The sequence below is a fragment of the Fulmarus glacialis genome, unplaced genomic scaffold, assembly GCF_000690835.1.
Source record: "Fulmarus glacialis isolate BGI_N327 unplaced genomic scaffold, ASM69083v1 scaffold40836, whole genome shotgun sequence".
Lineage (NCBI taxonomy): Eukaryota > Metazoa > Chordata > Aves > Procellariiformes > Procellariidae > Fulmarus > Fulmarus glacialis.
The window spans coordinates 24,090-42,688 of NW_009218290.1; the positions used below are offsets into that span (position 1 = coordinate 24,090).

General features: G+C 35.9%; 1 protein-coding gene across 1 annotated transcript in view; it reads right to left on the reverse strand.

Moving 5' to 3' along the window:
- The window catches only part of RANBP17 (RAN binding protein 17), a gene marked incomplete at both ends in the record, with an annotated part of 133,225 nt that overhangs the window by 21,717 nt on the left and 92,909 nt on the right, over window positions 1–18,599 (reverse strand). The window contains 4 exons of the mRNA XM_009579988.1: window positions 5,629–5,717; window positions 11,931–12,034; window positions 16,726–16,834; window positions 16,920–16,983. Of these exons, the coding sequence (XP_009578283.1) occupies window positions 5,629–5,717; window positions 11,931–12,034; window positions 16,726–16,834; window positions 16,920–16,983 (366 nt within the window). The remainder of the gene's footprint in view (window positions 1–5,628; window positions 5,718–11,930; window positions 12,035–16,725; window positions 16,835–16,919; window positions 16,984–18,599) is intronic.

An 18,599-nucleotide genomic window follows, 5' to 3' on the forward strand; every position in this document is an offset into this window, starting at 1 on the left:
GGATTTAAAAGAATGCAATACAGAAAAAAGTAAGTTTACTAAATTCTGCAATGTAACTTAAAAAAATCTTAAGAGTTACTGACTGTATGAAAATATTTCATGCAACGACTTGATACAAAGCTGACCCCTAGTTTTCCCAACATGCTGAAAAAAAGAGCTTATTTGGATAAGAATGCATACCGGTAAATGGAAATGAGGTAGCACAGCCTGACTGTCAAAGAATTAAACAGGTTTTTTATATTGAACCAAGAGATATTAACTATACAATTTGCTATTAAAACATGATCTAGCTAATCTAGTCAATGGTTTTGTTTAATAATAAACTTATTTTTCATTTTCACCTTTGTTTCATGTCATATAATTCTGCTTTATTTAACCACACGAGAAACAGTGACTATTCTTAGGAAAATGCTATTGCCTGTTCAGACAATAAAGGCAACTATTGTGAATCTTACGAAGTAGAATACAGGCCAAGCACTCAACACAGGATTGTGAAATAGAAGTCTGAAATACATAAAGGTTTACACGCTTCTAGGATATGTAGACACAGTCATATCTCAGTTCGCTATAGCTTTTCTGGTGGAGGCTAAAGCCGTCAGACATAGCACTACTGATGAATGACAGCGCTGTGCAGACAGATGGAAGGCATTCTGGCTACTGCTGTCTGAGGCATCTAAAGACTTGTGCATTTTTGCTGCCAGCTGCTTGAGGCACTGCAGGCGTAAACTATATATAGTAGAAGAGGCTGACGTGAAATATTCTTTTAGACCTTGTTTCTCTCTCCTTTACGGGGTTCTTTACATTTTAAATCAGACAAACTAGAGTTAAACATACCATGGAGAGTTATCCAGTAATAAACTGGGATTTAAATTCAAATCCTACTTGCCTACAATATCCTCAAAGGCCATAGATGATCCATGCCATCTCATAGCTTTAAAAATTCACTAATGCCAGTTCCATTTTTTCTGAGGTGGACTTCCAATCCAGCTTCCAATCTCAGCAGAGGATGGTCAATATACTCAAAATGCAGCAGATGACATCTAAGGTACAGAACTGAACTGTGCTATTAATTCTCCTGTCATGCCTCTTCCTTAGCTTTCCTAGTAGCCTCATATACACAAAAGGGAGATAGTGCAATGCTGCAAAGCCTCACTGTGGAATTTTGCAGAGTAGAAAGCAATTGCCTTTTCAGATATCATGGCGAAGAGAGTAACTTGAAAGCCAAACCCTACAACCAAAATGTAAGTCAGCAGTATATCCAATATGATTAGCTATCTTAATTCAAAAACTTAAGCATTGAGTCCACATTCATTGACAAGGAAAGACTGGAGACATTATAGTCAAATTTTATAAAAGCTGGGGTCAACAGAAAGGCTTCGGCAATTTACTTTTTTTTTTTAGAAATCCAATAAAGTGGAATAAATTGGTTTTAAACAGAATATTATTTCTAAGTGTTTTTAACCACAAGCTTCAAGGAATCTGGCTAATTAATGAACTTAACCTGACCAGTCAGTGCAAGCTCAAAGGAATTCAAACTGCAGAAAATGATACTGAGGTTTGAATCAATGCAACTGGCACTAACAGCTCTTACAAACAGATTACTGATCAGGTAGCCTTGTTTCATAAGAACATGTGTTCTCCTCTTCTCTTGTGATTAGGAAACTTCAATCCCTACAGCTGTTTGTTGAGCTTTTTCAAGTTTGTACCTAATCCTGAATCCTTAAAACATATAAACTTAAAAATTTAGTTCTTCAAAAATAGAATCATTTTGAACAAGCCATCTTATTGTTGCATGTGGTTTTATTGTGTTAAGAAATATGATACAAATTTGAATAAATATGTAACAATGGTAGTTTGGTGAAAAGGTTAGTTTGCTTGTTCTAGTGATTCACATCTGAAGCAGCCTACGATCAGACATTGGAATATCTAGGTCAACTGGAACTTTTAAATGACCACTAGATAAAACATCTCAATGGCAGATCACTTTTCTATAAACTTAGTGTCTATAGATATTTTTATGTAGGCAATTTCATGCACTCACACATATACATTGTGTGCTATCTAGCTGACTGCTACTCCGAGTCAACCTAATAATTTAATTCTTGCAACCCATTTTCTTATTGCAACCTTTTTCTTTTACAGACAACAGAAGTCATTAAATACTGAGAATCAACTGGGAGGAACACAGGAAAAATTGCCTATAGGTTACCACCTAACTGTAAGAAACACTAAATGAAAGTAACAAAAAAGTGGATATTACCCTGAACTCACAATTGAATCTCCCTGGATGTATCTGACTGCGAGACCAAGGACCTTAGACTACAGTCTGATATTAATATGGAAGAAAACAGATTAAACATTCAACATCTTATCCAGGCAGTCTTGAAGTAAATAGCAGAATGAAATACATAAGGAGAATCATCACTGTTAAGAAAAACAGGCTTTGATTCTACTCAAATTGGTATACATGTTTTTTCAGGCCACACCTGCACGTTCAGGACTGCCCTACAAATTACAGAGACCACATGTTATGAATACAAAAGGCAAATAAACTTTCCAAAGCTGTGGTACTGGAATCGTCATTGACAGCTTGACATATCAATATTTCAGGAAGAATAAATGACTTTCATATCCAAGGTTTTGGTTTTTTTGTTTTGTTTTGTTTGTTTGTGTGATGTTTTTCTTCATCCTTCATTACTTTGAGAAGATGCTATACTTAACACCTGAAGCTGCTTAAAATATTTGGAAATATTTTAATGAAGTCTTTTGAGAGATCACCTAATACAACTTTAAAACACATTTTACTATTATTATAAGTATTTTCTCTTCATCCCTTGCCAGAGGAAAACTATAAATCTTGTCTCAGCTGAATGAACACCATTTATCATATTCATTTTCTTGTCAATACAATTATGAAAAGCCTTTGGCCTTTTTCCAAGGAGCCTGATTTGCTAGAGAAACTCAATTAGTATAAGCAAGCCTGCTAGAAAACAGCCCTATTTGGCAATCTAGCACAGCTTCAGCATACCTGACGATTCACCTCTAAACCATGATCCTAATAACTCAATCATAATGGTAAAATACAAGATACAACGGTGTCCCCCGTGCCTCCCCCGCCTCCCCTGCCCGGACCAAAAGGACTTAAAAGAAATTATTTCTGCTCATTTTTGCCATCTACTGGACAAAACTTAAATCCTAAACACTGCGATCAGAAAAAAGAGAAGAATCTCTCAGGTGAGAGATTACCGAGCGTAATTTCTTTTGTTATGGACTGACTGTGCTTAGACGTAAAATATTTCTGGCAATCACTTCCGAAGTTTATCAATACATTCTTCTACCAACAATTTACAAGTGACTATTTCTGATAATCTTCCATACAGAATAAACATCATCTCACGGTATATTAAAAGCTTAGCGTTTTATCCCTTGCTTCTTTGTATTGTTTACTTTATTGAACAAATGCAAGTAAATCAGATTTATTTTGGCTAATATTCTGTATTTGCCATTTTCAACATTGAAATACTAGGGATTCAAACATAACAGAATAAAATCTGTTTGAAAAACAGCTTTTCTTTGCTGTTAAAACAATTTTCTGATGATATATTTGAAACTACAAAAGAAATATGTTAATCAAAGGATATTTAAACTTTATATGATCAAACTGGCCTTCCCTTCTCCTCCCAGTTACCTTTCTGTTTTTATACACAGTAAATAAGAGTTGCGATTAATAGCAGCTTATTCTGCTATAATGCTTTGGATCAATACCTGGATGAAGCTGGACTCAGCCAAATAAGGTGAAATCCACTGAACAGAAGCATGTACTTATCCTTTACAGCCAAAGGTGATAAGGAAAAAAAATTTTGAACCTGTGCAAGGGAACAGAAACTGAGAAGGCCCAAGCTTTGAATTCCACACAAAGCTACATTTCAATCTATTGTTATTGTTAATACAGAATAATGAAATCCAAAAGTTGGAGGCTGTTTTCATTTATTTGAAATAAACTTAATTCATAAACCGGAAGGAATAAATTAATTAAAAAAAAAAAAAAAATCAGGAAACGGTCCTGAGGATTACATATCCTGGATCCTTGTATAAAAAACCACCTCCATGGATGAATCCATTTCTTTCAAATGGAGAGGAGGTAACTCTCTTGTTATCCCTCCTCCTACAATTGGAAATTTGCAGTTCTGCACAGGAGAAGAGCATGATACTCATGCTGTAGTAGGAAAAACAAAGTAAAAAGAATTTGAAATGGAAGCAGCACTGATCTGCTTTTACACATCTTCCTGATTTTATTATTAAGTTTTAGGGTAACACAAGCACAAATAGTACTAACGAAGTTAAATGTACCCAATGGTGCCCACTAGAAAATGACATGCTAATTCACAGTCTGGCTTCAGTAGTTTGGTTGTTTTTTTTTTTTTACCCTCCAGTCCTCTAAAACTGAAATTAAGGGATGCTTTCCACCGATTTTAAGAGAAATAGAGATTACACTGCTTCATGTTTTGGACTTACTTTCTGCAAACTGAGCCTCCACATAGCCAGAATCACTGCAGGCTTGCGAAGATCTTAAATAGGGCTTATCTGAATGGTCATCAGGATCCTACTACCCACCACACAACGACGTTTATCAGATCATATGAGGCTCTCTTGTACAGCCTTTCAGTCCTTAAAGGATAATTTCCTAATTGCAATTCTATATTGATGCGTTCCTCTTTCTTAACCGGGAAGATTATTAGTGAGCAGTAGCTTTTCATTATTTACTTAAAATAAAAATATTTTTAAAAGCTTGATTTCTAGTAAAGCATGTAATTGTTCTTGAATGTTATTTTTTCTGTCCATAAGAAACAAAAACATAATTAAATTCCATAGCTTTGTAAGATCTAAATTATAAAACAAGTATTTTCATAGTTACTTCACTGTATATTTCAGCAGTTTGTACTAATATGACCGTGTGCCTGAAGAGAGAATTACAGCTACTGTATTTATAAAAATACAAACCATTTCTCGATAGTATTAAGAAAATACCCATGAGTATTATTGTATTTGTTGGCACAAAAATGTATACAATATTTAAAGCAAATAGAGTTCAATTATCACTACTTATCGAAGAAAACTACAATCTAAGGATTTTGATTTTGTTTTCAGATGTCCATTTTCTTCTGGATCAAGAAGACTGCAGGTGTTGTGATATTAATAGAATTGACATAAATAGAAAGTAACTGACTAAATTAAAGACATGATTCACACCAGAGAAAGAAATCTCCCCAGATAGCACTTGTATAGTATTTTTTAAGCACTTCTGATGTTAAACCAAATGTAGGTACATTGCGTTTGGCATTAAAGACACAGCTTTTTTTTATGAAAACATTATGGATTTATGAAGGGAAGAAAACCACTTGGATATGTTTTCTAGATTAGTAGTGTGACACAACAAAAAAGTGACCTCTCTGTGGTCCTTCCCAGTTAACTGCATGGTTGCCATTGTGCTGTAATTTTAGCTGATTACACATTAGTTCATTTAGCTTTGTTTCCTCTTCCCCACTGTGCCATACTATTAAACTAATGCAAGGGGCCTGGTATCCCTCTGTGCACAGAGCTGGTATTGTCATAGTGTAATAAGGATACATCCAGTCAAACAGCATGGTGTAGCTGGTCTTTGTGTTTAGTGCAAAGGCAATCCCTCGAAGATCCCTTGCCAGCCCGATCAACATACGCTGTCAGTGGGAAAGAGACACAGTAATTGATTTTCACGTTAGCACAGAGCAGATGGAGTAATAATCAGCCAATAATGACCACATATCTGATTTTGATTCATTAGTTTAAATGTCTCGTGCAAATCTTTTTTTATAAAAACCACAAAGATTCTTTTAACAAACAAGATTTCCACAAGTTTTATAGTGATAACCTAGCAAAATGCTTAGGAAATGCTTTTGATTATTCGATATGCTATCCTAATGAATATTGCAAATTAAAACATAATATATGAATACTGTGTATTAAAGTTTAAAAGTGCTTCCTGTATTAATATATTTGAAGTAACAATAACAATAAAACGTTAATTTAAGTTTGCAATATTTTGAATGAGGTGCAAGACTAACTGATACTCATAACAAGCTACAATTAAGGTTGCACTGAGATTCTCATTGTACTGTTATTTTAACGTATCTTTTGGTTTCTTTTTTAAAAATAATTTTCCAAGTTAGGTTTCTTCAAAAAGCGACTTTTTTGTTTACATAAGACCATGCAAATATCTATCTGTATTAACATTAGTTCTGAGACAAATTTTTTTTTTCCTTTAATGACTGAAGTGTGGCTTCAGAATCCTTCCAGCACAAATGCAAGACATTTTATGCATAGATAATTAGCCCCTACTAAAAGGCTGTTTTCAGGATAATTAATAGACATCAATAAAAAACACTAGCGAATGAAAAATATTTTAACAATATAAAGAAACTTTTCAATTTACTTAGTCATAAATATTCTTTTTTGATAATTAAGTAGTTTTAATAAATTTTATCCATGTGTTATAGGTGGGGTTTGTACTTTTTTTTTTCCCCTCCCCCATAATAAAAGACCACAGTACTGCAGACTCTGGCAAAAAATATAATCACAGAAGCATGGCAAAAAAACCAGTAAGGAGTTCTCTCTTTAAAACCGGAGTTTTCAATAATGTACCCTTGGTGCTAACACTGTAATATTTACAGTGTTGAGAAATACAAAAGGTAAGATTCACATATTAATTTTAATTGATCACATAAAGAGCAAATAATGGCTGATGCCTTGTTAAACTGCTAAATGTAATCTTACACAAGGGCTAATTTCTACTTTTCATACACAGACCCATTAGTCCAACTGACTTGGATGGCACGCACATAGATTTATCCAAGGATAAATTGAGTTCTCTACAAAACACTGGTGAGGTTGCTAGGAGTATTTTAATATTTGCATTTCCTTTCTGTTGTGCATTGAAATGGCCTGAACTTGCAAGATGCTGAGAGGTCTCAACTCTCATTAACTTTAATGGGACTCTGAAATCACTAGAGAGGAAGTGTTCAATACTGAGAAGATGCAATATAAAATTGTAACTTTATCTTTAAATTCATCTGTATTTTCTTACTCTGTGTGCTGTTTTGTCCACACAGAAAATAACTGTTTAGCAGACATGGTGGCTAAACCATAAAGAATTAAAAGAACTCGGCAGCAACACTTTATACTTCTTTCTGAAGGGACAGAGAGATGCAACAATATATACAAAGAAGTGGAAATCTTCCAGATTGATTTTGATTCCTTTGCCCATTCTAGCCACAAAAAAGGAGACAAGCAAGACTGCACAAAGGAGAGGCTGGAGCAGAGAAGAAGGGGAGCTACAGCTCCTGGCAAGACATGAACTTGCCTTTGTTTGAGGATGTGCTCGGAGAGAAAGAGCTCACCATGTTACTGTGGTCTCTAGAACATGGATTAGAAAAAGACAACCAGCCAACATGCTGGTTCTGTCTTTATAAAAAAAACTGGTTGTAAGAAAACACTCTTTTGCAAATATATTTAAGAAACAGTTTGGTTGTGAGACTTTAAAACTATTAATAAAAGCAGATGTGCAACTTTCTTTAAACTATGGTCCCAGATTTCTGGGAACCTACACAAACACCAGGCAATTTCAGAAACTCTTTGACCTTCTAAAGAAAGGAGAACAACTACTACATAAACTACATTTCTTGGTTTTCATTTCTTTAAATTCAGATATTGTTATTAAAAAGCCCATAGCATTAACCACACTATTCTTGATAAATGACCTCAATCGACAAGGCACCACAATATTCTTGTCCTGTAAAATCCCAGCAAACTCAGTGGTTTAGATGTTATCCATCAGAACTCAACTTTATAAAATAACACTGCCTACAGTTGGCAACGTCCAAACAGCCTATATAATAGCCTGCAGAATCCTGAGACAAATCCTGATCCATTTAAGTCACTGGTAAAAATATCTTTAAACTCTAATAGAGGCATAAATCACCCTAGATTCCATGCTTGCTTAAGTCACATTTAGTAAGAACCCCCCCAAAAACCCTAAAATCCCAAGACAGTCTAGTTTTAGTTCATTATGAGTTTTCAAATAGCACTTACATGCATAAAATTTATTAATGACAAACAACATTATACACTTATACATCTACTTTTTGTCTGTCATCCTGTGGGATTCGAAGTGCCTTGCAAACTTAACCAAGTGATCTGAAGAATACGTGAAGCTACTGCTTCATTCACAACTGAACACCAGCCGTTTCTGGGGCAAAGTGACAGTTAATAACAACACCAGCAACTGCAAAATGAGTAAGATGAGAAGTGAAGAACAGTAAATACAAGAAACATAGCAAGAGGAACTTGTTAGTGGTATGTGGGTTTATACCTTGCTTTCCTTGCTAATGAAACAATTTTGTTCAAATTTCCATTTCGAAATATTCTTCCCTGAATGTCACTGATAGGTTTAAGTAAGATTAATTAAAAAAAAATTTAAAATAAATTCAAGTATTTTGTTTCAAAGTTCTGAAGAAGATTTTTCAATGGATTTTTCAAAGGAAAGGAGCTGAAGATTTAAATATTCACAGAAAAAACCCTATGACTTGCCAACATGTGCCAAGTGTCTGACTAATGCAATTTAAAACAGACGAGACTACTCACGCCACCCACCCCCAAAACGGGGCTTGTAATGGAAAGTCTGACAGACCCTTAACTGTAGTGGCACTACTGGGTGCAGCTATAATATTACCCTCATAATTCTACTATATAATAACAACAAAGGAAAAAAAAGGTGAAGGGTCATTGCGCTTTGTCTTTAGAATTAAGATGGCTGTCTTCATCCTTACAGCATACTCTTAATTCTGGAGACACGTCTTAATAACCTCTAAATAGTTCCAACAAAAGAGCCGTGTCAGAGGAATGAGCAGGCCCCAAGGTGTTTCAACTGGAGTGTTTTCATCTGCCTTTATTGCTCTATCCCTCTCCAGAATTAAGGCAATAACCTGTGATAAATTATTCAGGAACTGCTACAGGGATCAAAGCAAAATCATTCTGTTAAAGTGCTGTTTGCAACATTTGGCACTTAGTGTGAAAACTTTTAATGTGTGCAAGCTGAAAATCAAGGATTTTAAATAATTTAACAGCATGGAGTTTCTACAAACCAGCTAAAGATAGCATGTTGCTATTTAACTGCTTTTTCCTCAGATCCTTTTTTTCATGCGTTTCTAGCAAATCTGATGATGTCACAACTATAAACAAAGTACTACTGAGATTCCGGCTACCCAGTCGATATATTACTCAACCAGATTGTCAAGAGAAACCTTGAAATTCTTAGAAGAAAATTAGCCACTGTTTTAATACCGGACATTTTTCCTATTAATATAAAAAATGTGAAGAAGGAAGTAGCAAAAAAAAAAACCAAAAAAAAAAACCCCAAACAAAAAACGAAAAAAGGAAAGCAAAGCACATAATTACTTAAGCCATCTTCAATTATATTTGATCTCCCTGGAAAAGAAACCTAAACATATGTTTTGTATGCAGATTTAATGATTACAAATGTATTTGAAAAAGAAAGAGCTCCCTTGTTGTGACTGTTTTTCAATGGTGTATTTTAGAAATATTAAAAAACTAAAAAAACCCTAGCCAGTTAGAAAGTCCTAGTAAAAACCACAAATTAAATGAATTTGGCAGTCCTGGACCATTTTCATAGTGATATTTTAACAGTGTCATCTCCCTGTGGATCGGAATACTAAGCATTTTATTGAAGAACTGAACTGTTTTTGTTTTCAGTACTTGCAAAATGAAGTACCTGAAAGCACTTTTGCATGTATTATTTATTCATCATGATAGAAAAATAGCTTTAACCTAATAAATTATGTTTAAGAGAATTTAGAGCAAAAGTTTTGTTTATGATAAAGCAACAGATTTAGTTCTTTATCAGTAGCTTAAAGCACCAAGTTTTCTTTATACAAATTAGACAGATGGTGCTTACAGTAGAATTTACTAAAGGTCTGTCACAACAAATGCAGCCAAGCTGCATATTTAATCACTGCAGAACCTTGTCTACCTGCAGCTGCCAACTGCTAATCCAATTTCCCTGATAAATGTGGCAAGAGACACGATCAGCAATAAAGAGCATCTAACTCCATTTTCCTGCAGGGCGTCTTTTGATGAACATTTAGGACGGAAGCACGGAGTGCACTGTGTGGCCCTGGCTTGTGGCAGCTGCATGCATTTTGAAGACACAGTTCTCAGGTTACTCACTTAATTCTGCCACTATCATTATGTTGCTATTGATCTCAGTAGCTCTTGTCTACACAGCATTACTCTAGATGAAGCTGAATCAGGCAGTTATCATGCATCAAACTTGCTCAAAAGCCTGGAGATTTCCCCTTAATTACTTGTGATTTTATTTGCAAATACCGTTAAAGTGTAATCAAGCAGTCACTTTCCAGGGTCGTTAAGAACTTGCTAGTTTAGGAATATATCACTGGCACTCCATTAAAATTTCTCTACTAAGATGGTTTCAAGCAAACCAGACAGGACAACAGCAAAATTATTTTAATAAACTGAATCCTCACATGAGATAAATACAGTTTCCTACAGAAAGGCTAACGCTATCAAATGACCTCTTTGTTCTAATTTTTAGGATTTATAATTTGAAAATATAAGAGATGAATCCAAGATATAGGAACTGCGTCTGTTTAACAAATGAAAAGTTATTGAAATTAAATACATAAAGCAACAACAAATGAGGAAACTAGAATTAAGTAATTGTTGAAATAACCTTAAGTAATATTTAAAAAAAAAAATTAGATTAATTCAAGTGATTATTGTGAACTGTGCATCTTCTGGTAATGTCAGAGATGCACTGCAGAGAAATTATTCACTAAATATTTCTAGCATATCTGTTTATTTTCTTATGAAAGAAAGTGGATAAATATGACGAGTATGTGAGTTTCCATGATATTTTAAAATAGCAAATTAAAAATCACTGTTAGGGATTCTTCAAAATCACCCTGTGTAGCTGAACGAGCACTCCAGTGTGCATTGTTAACTATTTATGCAGTGACAGTAGAAGGGGATCTCTTTAATGCAATAGTGCTCTAATATATTATCATTCCTGATGATGCAGCTTGTATCTAGCAAGTCTTTTTCTTCCCTAAAATATACTGGTGTTTTGACACAAACAGCTTGCTACACTTAAGGATTTTACTAATAAAACATAATGTTGTGTTAGAGATTATGACTGTTGCCACAGCTGAACTGACTTGTCAAATCAATCCTAATATGGCTCCCACAGGCACATAAAAACCTTATTTAGCTATCAGTTATCCTAATCACTTTGTTCAGTTTAAGGGTGCAATACTTCAAGACCAGTTCCTATTTATACATATATGCCCAGCCATTTAATAAAGTCTTGATTTATATAATAAATTCTTGTTTGAAAAAATACTTTAAAGCAGCAGTGTTTTATCAAGTGTGTTACAACATGTCTCCTCACACCCCCAAATAAATATGTTAATATACACAAACAGGATACTTGCATGGCAAAGGGGAATATTACATATGAAACAGATAAGCTATCACTGAAGACAAATTAGTCCCTTTGATTATAAATGGGGATCAAATGGGGTCACTTGATCTGCAAAGCACTGAAAAATCCCAAGGCCTTTATAAAATCTTTGTACAAAGTTTACTTAGGATAGCCATTCGTAGCCTTTGTATCTCTACTGTCTACATTCCTAATCATATATATGTATAATTATAACAGGTATAAATATACGTATAAGTATACAGGTATATACATGCCAAGACAGACAGACAGAAGAGACCACAAGATTGTTGCTAAATCCTTGCCCCACTATTAGATTTCCCATCAATAATTTCTTTCCCTGTAATTGAAATAAACCTACCTTTGCTTCTTCTTGTTCAAAACTACTGTTGAATATCTGAGTCACACTTTCAAATGAAACTGTGAGGGGGAGCATGAAATTCTCAAACTCATCCTCGTCTTCACCTACAGGAAAAGAAACCAAAACGAAGCAGCAAAAGTATCACATCATATGCACGCTGTTGTTCGGAAGGGTCAGTCTCTTAGGCTTTTACAGAAAAATCTCACTGACATCATGAGAACTTTCATATGACCTACAGGAACAAGAACCTGAGGTTTGACATATTTTTACTGAGCTATAAACAAAGACGACAAATTGTTGATCGTAAACAACTTGTATCTGAGACTAGCATGTCTCTGCATTTCACATCTTTCTCTTTTTCATATTTCTGTTTTCTCTGTTAATCTGACAGCATTTGTTCAGTACCCTGGTAACATAGTCACATAAGAAAGTCAAGACTCAGCAGTTAGAAAATGTTAAATTTAAAACTGCAACAATAAATTAGACCCTTTCACATGTGTACTTTGTAGTATGATGTTTAAATCACACTCTTATGATCGTATGCTATTTTTTTCTACCTCCTACCTATTTAGTATACAGAATGAAGCTGCTGTGGAAATAAATCGGGACTGTGTTAGAGTTATTCATGTGACGCTATTGCCTCATTTGTTTCACAAGGTGTGAATTTAGACACAAGATGTTGTGTGTAAAGAGGTTGTCTTGGTTAGACAGTTGAAAGATAACGTGGAAGTCTGGATTGTTTTTGTTTTGTCATGACGCTGAACAAGGAACTATAAACAACTTTTTAGAAATGGCAATTTGCATGAGGATTGGTACTCGCGCTACTTATCTTTAGGCCCTTAATGAGGGTAGCTTGCCTCTTGCATGCAGATTCCCCTCGAGAGTAATTCAGAGTAGGAATTTAATTTATGTTCTTTAAAGAGCTCTTTGCTATAGGGCTTCTCTCTCTTCTCTCTTCACTGGCAAAGTCTGGCAAACTAAGTTGCAATTGAAGTTAGGAGGAGTCTTGTCTGTGTCAAATTGGCTGTGCAAAGTTAGTGTAAGCTTTACAGTTTAGTTTCTACACTTCATATACCATCTCTAAAATGGGCTTAGTTCCAGCCTCTTATCTCTAGGAATACTGCAAAGACCAAATCACCCCAGTACAACAGTAAGAATGACAGAAAAGGCCAAGAAGCAAAAAGACCAGGAAGAAAAAATAGTCACAAAAGCAAGCAAAGTGTGGACTAACACATAAATCCAGATAACAACACAGGGGAAAAAAAAAAAATCCAAATACTCAGTAGCTTCTCATTAAGATAGGATGACATATCTTCTGAACTGAAATAAGCAAATATCCTCCGAGAGAAATAACTGTGATCCTGCAATTAAAACTGCCTCATAACAATGTAAATTTTTACAGTGGAGAAGAAAGGAAAGTTGCAGAGGCAATCCCAATCATGGCATTTCCTCAGTTCTGAACACTTGGCTTTGTGACCTGAACTGCTTCTCTTTAATATAGGGCTTTCGTGCCCAGTTTTCCAGATTTGTTTTAAAAGCAAAGGAAATACTTTCAATAACTTACTGCTACTGCACTGGTCAGCCACAGTTACGGAGCCTTCAAATTGCAGTCTATGCTCAAGAACTTTCTTAAACTAGCAAAGTAAATGACCAAATCTGTGACTTGCATCCTGCACCTGCAGCAGAACCGAAGAGGGTGAGACGCTTTGCGCTAGATTTCAAAGCTACTGCTGGCAGCAATAGGATCTGGTGGACTTTGGGAAAATCCAATCTTGTCCATCTTTGCCTCTCTCCTCTGCCATCTTCTCTCTGCTCCTTTCAACTGGAGTCAGTCTTTTTATTTGTCATTTCTGGACCCTTCTGCCCATTTCTGATTACTCACAGTAACCCCAAACTATTCATCCATCTTTTTGTTTCTATCTCCTTCCTTTGCCAAGTCCAGCTCCTCAGGCAGTTCCAATACACTATTAGTTTCTGTGCTCCCAATCTCTTTGCTCGACCAGCATCAGCTTACTTTACCCTGCTAGGAGCTAAACTATTTCTATATGCATTGCATATCCTGATGCTTTTCTCCTTTTAATTGCTTACCCAATTTTCCTCGCAGCAAAAAAATTAATGAATAAAGACCAATCATTTGGAAAGAGTCCCATGCTGGTATTGTCCCATGCCAGCGTACAGACTAACAGAAGTCATTCAGATACTGGTCTATGCAGGATGAGGGCTCAACTGCCATTTACAGAGTTCTCAGGAGAAACCTGTATTACCACAACATAGCAAAAATAATACGCCCTCTCATCTAGAGTGCTGCATATCATTAGAAGACAATCTCCACAAAGATACTATGTACACATGCAAATTCAAGATGAACCCTTCCTGAATGTAGAATCTCAAGCATACTTTGTTAAAAAGTTGAGAAGACCTAAGATAGTAGATCTGTGTGTGGCTTACAGCAATACTGTTTTAAACCTGCTTCACTTAGAGAGGTTTGGCACTGAGCGTGACTGCATACACCTGTAAGTACAGGACACTGACAAATCATGCTGAATAGCTCCTGAAGGTATTTTCTACAGCTTAGATCTACTACTACAGAAGAAAAAGTGATTAAAATTTATTAATCCTAGTAAAACTTCTATTAAACTTTTATTGGTGTTCTTGTATTAGTTTTGGTTACTATATACTTCACACAAATATTCAGTTTACTTCAGAAATCTTGGACTAAGAATCTTGGACAAAATGATGCAAGTCTAAATGCCAAAAAAATTATTAAAAACACAACCTGGGGCACATAAGGAATTCAAAGTCTAATTATATTCATATGAAGTTAAAGTAATTCAACAGAAACCAAAATTTTGAAGCAAATACCAAGTAATATATTACTGTTCCTTCCTACAACTAAATCTTGCCAGTCACTCCAACAGCACATTGTTTAAAATGTAAATATTCTGAATTTACTGTATTCAACTACTCTCCAAAAATATTTCTACATCAAACAATTACTTAAAACAAACCCCCCCAATAAAAATTCATCTTAATTTTCTTTCCACGTAAATTGTTTATCACTCATCTAAAAGGATTTTATATAAAGCTCTTCATTTAATTTGAAAAAAACTCAGAGAAGACAATTGGTACAATGATTTTTGTCTAAAAATGCCAGTTTGCACAGTTTGAGAATATCTTTTGATTCACAAGGTAAGAATACTGCCATTTATGCTTGCACAAACACAAAGAAAGGACAGTTTATGTACACCTTACTTTTTAAATTTGGATCCTAGAACGCAACTTATACCTGTTTCTGTCTCTAGATGTGCTTTTCTATCAGTTCAAACCCAAACAAATTTATTCCAGCAGGAACACAAAGGACAATAGCCAAAAGACTGATGCATGCTTTTTCCAGATATTCTTAATCATTTCAGATCTTGTAGAGCTGTTAATCCAGAGGAATCACAACGACCTCTATCAGCTTGTACCCAGTCATAAGTCACGTGCCTGCATTTTGTCTGACATGTATTTACACAACCTCTACTTAGAGATGTAATTTTTAACACCTGCGATCTTGTTTTTACCAAATCTTTTTTTTTCCCCTGTTGGAAACATTACTGAAATGCACGTGTAACCCATTTTATATTAGAAAATGTACCTATTGCTTATGTTACACGACACTGAGCCAATACTGAAAGCAGTGAATGCAGGTCCAGCTCACAGTTGCCATTCTTTAAGAAAAAGCTGATAAATATGGTTCAGTCTTGCCTCGAAGTTAACTGTTTTCAGCACTGTTCACCAGTAGACAGTACAGGCACACCCATTATGCACAAGGAGAGTAAACTACTGTTGGCTTATGACTGTCTGTGTCAATCTCTTCTGCACACACGTTGCCTAGTTAAGTCCTTGTATGAGGGTTGGAAATGAGTACACAAAAGACTTGCCGCCTTATTTTTTGAAGGCCCTCATCAGCAGCCCTCCTTGGAACACCTATAGGCATCCAGCCTCACAAAAGCAGCCTGTAAGGCTGATCCTCAGCAGACATAAGCCCACAACTCTGAACGGGGCCTCTGATCAGAACAGAGGCAACTTGAGATGTGCTGTATTCTTCACTATCAGCTTCTTTAACATACGATTTGTTTCAGTGTTCGTTTTAACAAGTCCAGCTTTCCCTGTTTAGACAACAGAGAGCTAACCACACAGACAGAGTTCTGCATTTTACTCCGGTGGCCAAGGACAGTGCCTGGATTCAAAGCAATCGAGTCCTTTATCACATCTAGCTATTAAAGCGTGCACTGGGTTTTACACATGTCTAACCTCCCTGATTTCCAAAGGACAACTCAAAAGGTAACCCCAAGTGCATGTTTAAGTATTTCTGGCTGAACTGCAGAACTCTTGTCAATGTTCTTATTAAAACTTCGAAGGTCTTGTATATTGGGAACTTGCATGAAGAAGTGAAATAAAAAAACCCATTGTACTAGAAGCTGGAAGTTTCTGGCATAATTGGTATGTCACGTGAAAACTCAGTACTTACTCAAGCACTTAAATGTTGTAAATCCTCATACTTAACACAAAAAGTGCTTCTGTGCAAAAAATAGCTCATCTCGCATATTTCTCCAACAGAAGGCAACAAACAAATACAGTGTTATTGCTTAATGCCATAAATCTCAAAAGTTGATAGGCAGTGATTTAAATACCAACTATAACATATTTACTGTACAATTAAACTGCTGTTTGATTGGTTTAATAACCTTAAAAGTTCATAGTACTACCCAAGACAGCAAGGTGTCTCAGGGACATGGGAGGAGGACCTTACCTAAGTCTACCATGAGAAGACGAGTGAGAGCAGTGTAGAACACTGTCCGGCACCTAAGGTCACTGAGGCTGTAATTATCGCGGATGCCCAAGAAAGGGAAGTGCTTACTCTGTTGAAACATAAGCGTATGAAAAGTTCAGTGTTCTACAAAATTTACTACACACAACGTTTTTTAACGTAGTAAGGAAACTTACTGTGTGATTCTGAAGCATGAATTTCACAGCCTCTATTTTCACAAGCTTTTTCAGGAGACTATAAGTGGCAGATGTTAAAGAAAAGTCAGCCTCGCAGCATTATGATTACATTATCAGGTTGTACAAACTTTCAGGAATTTTTAGTGAGAAAAAATTCCTTACTGAAACAACAACAAATATACGTTAAAAAAAAAAAATCTGAATTTCATCTAGAAATATATGTCATGGAGATATTCTTTAGAACATTAAAGACCATAATCTATTATTAATCAAAGCAATTACTTTTCATGGCATATATTCTAGTCACAAAAGAGACGAATGAACTAAACGACTTTTATAATTAAACGGAGAGTTTCTGATAATACATGGTGCTGTTTTTTCCCCAGATAGACCCATGTTATCAGCATGTAAAAAAAAAAAGTGGTTTTCCAACTGCCTGTATTGAAGACGACTGGCACTTGGCAATGGGACTGGCAGCAGCCCTAAGCAGCTCTGAAGTAATGGCCTCAAAATCACAGAGGTGATCTTCCAGACCCGTCAAAAATCACATTTAATTGGTTTCAGTTACAACAGATAAAAATGCATCTCATACATACTAAGCTATGTTAAACACTTAACCAAAGTATTTTCAGATGCATAAGAACTGAAAGGAAATTTCTTAAAAACATACAAAGCCTCAGAGCCAGAGCAAAGTCCATAACTAGGTGGTACAGGTGGGAATTTTGGACGTATCTATGGATACTTCCACAGGAATCCCAGTTTCTTCAACTTTACAAAATATAAAGCCTGACTACTAACTGACTACTGCTAGGCATGAACTGAAATCTCTCCCTCCACAAACCGGAGAAATTCAAGCCAGTGACAGTCCAGAGGGCAGGTAACTACCGTAGGACAGCGTCGGCCCCAGCCACCACGCTCTGCTCTCAATGCGGTCCCCTCTGGAAGGTCTGCTGGTCCCGTCTACGCGTTGCGCTAGCAGAGCTACGTGACTCCCGGGCTGAAGCTCCTGGCCCTGGTTCAGCAAAGCTTGAGTCTGCCTGCACCTGCTTGCGTACAAAGGCTCCCAGGGAGATGCACACTAAATGACACAGAAGCAACGTATTTCCTGGACTGCATATATTCTACAGATCACATATTCTAGCATGACTTACTAGGCAGTTACAGCTGATAAAATGTAATATTTTTCTTAAGGTCTCTTTTAAAAAGCACAATAAATTGTATCAAATCAAGAGTTGAGTTTGCAAAAACTATGTTATAGAAGCCCTTAAAGTTCAGACAGTGAAGACTCGTTTCACAACTTGAATCCTTTCCTAGCTGTGTGAATTATGAACATCTTTAATAGCATAAGGACACAGTAATTCCCTGTCTCAGACGATTCAAACATTTGGGGTTGGGCAAAGGAGATAATACCGTGTATTCCAATAAAAGCCATGCTGATATCTTTGTGAGCTTTTGCACAGAGGTAACTGCTGCCATAAGGAATGCTTGCAAACAAGGAGTGAGAGAATGGCCAAAGCAATGGCCTGGATTTTCTGACTCCTGCTTCTCCTTCATTTGACATAAAATTGCTGTATGACTCTCAGCGAGTCAGTTAAATTCCAGTGTCTCAGTTCTGCATCTGTAAAATGGATATAAAAGGCTTTGTGATATCCAAGTATACTAATACACTTTTTCAGGAAT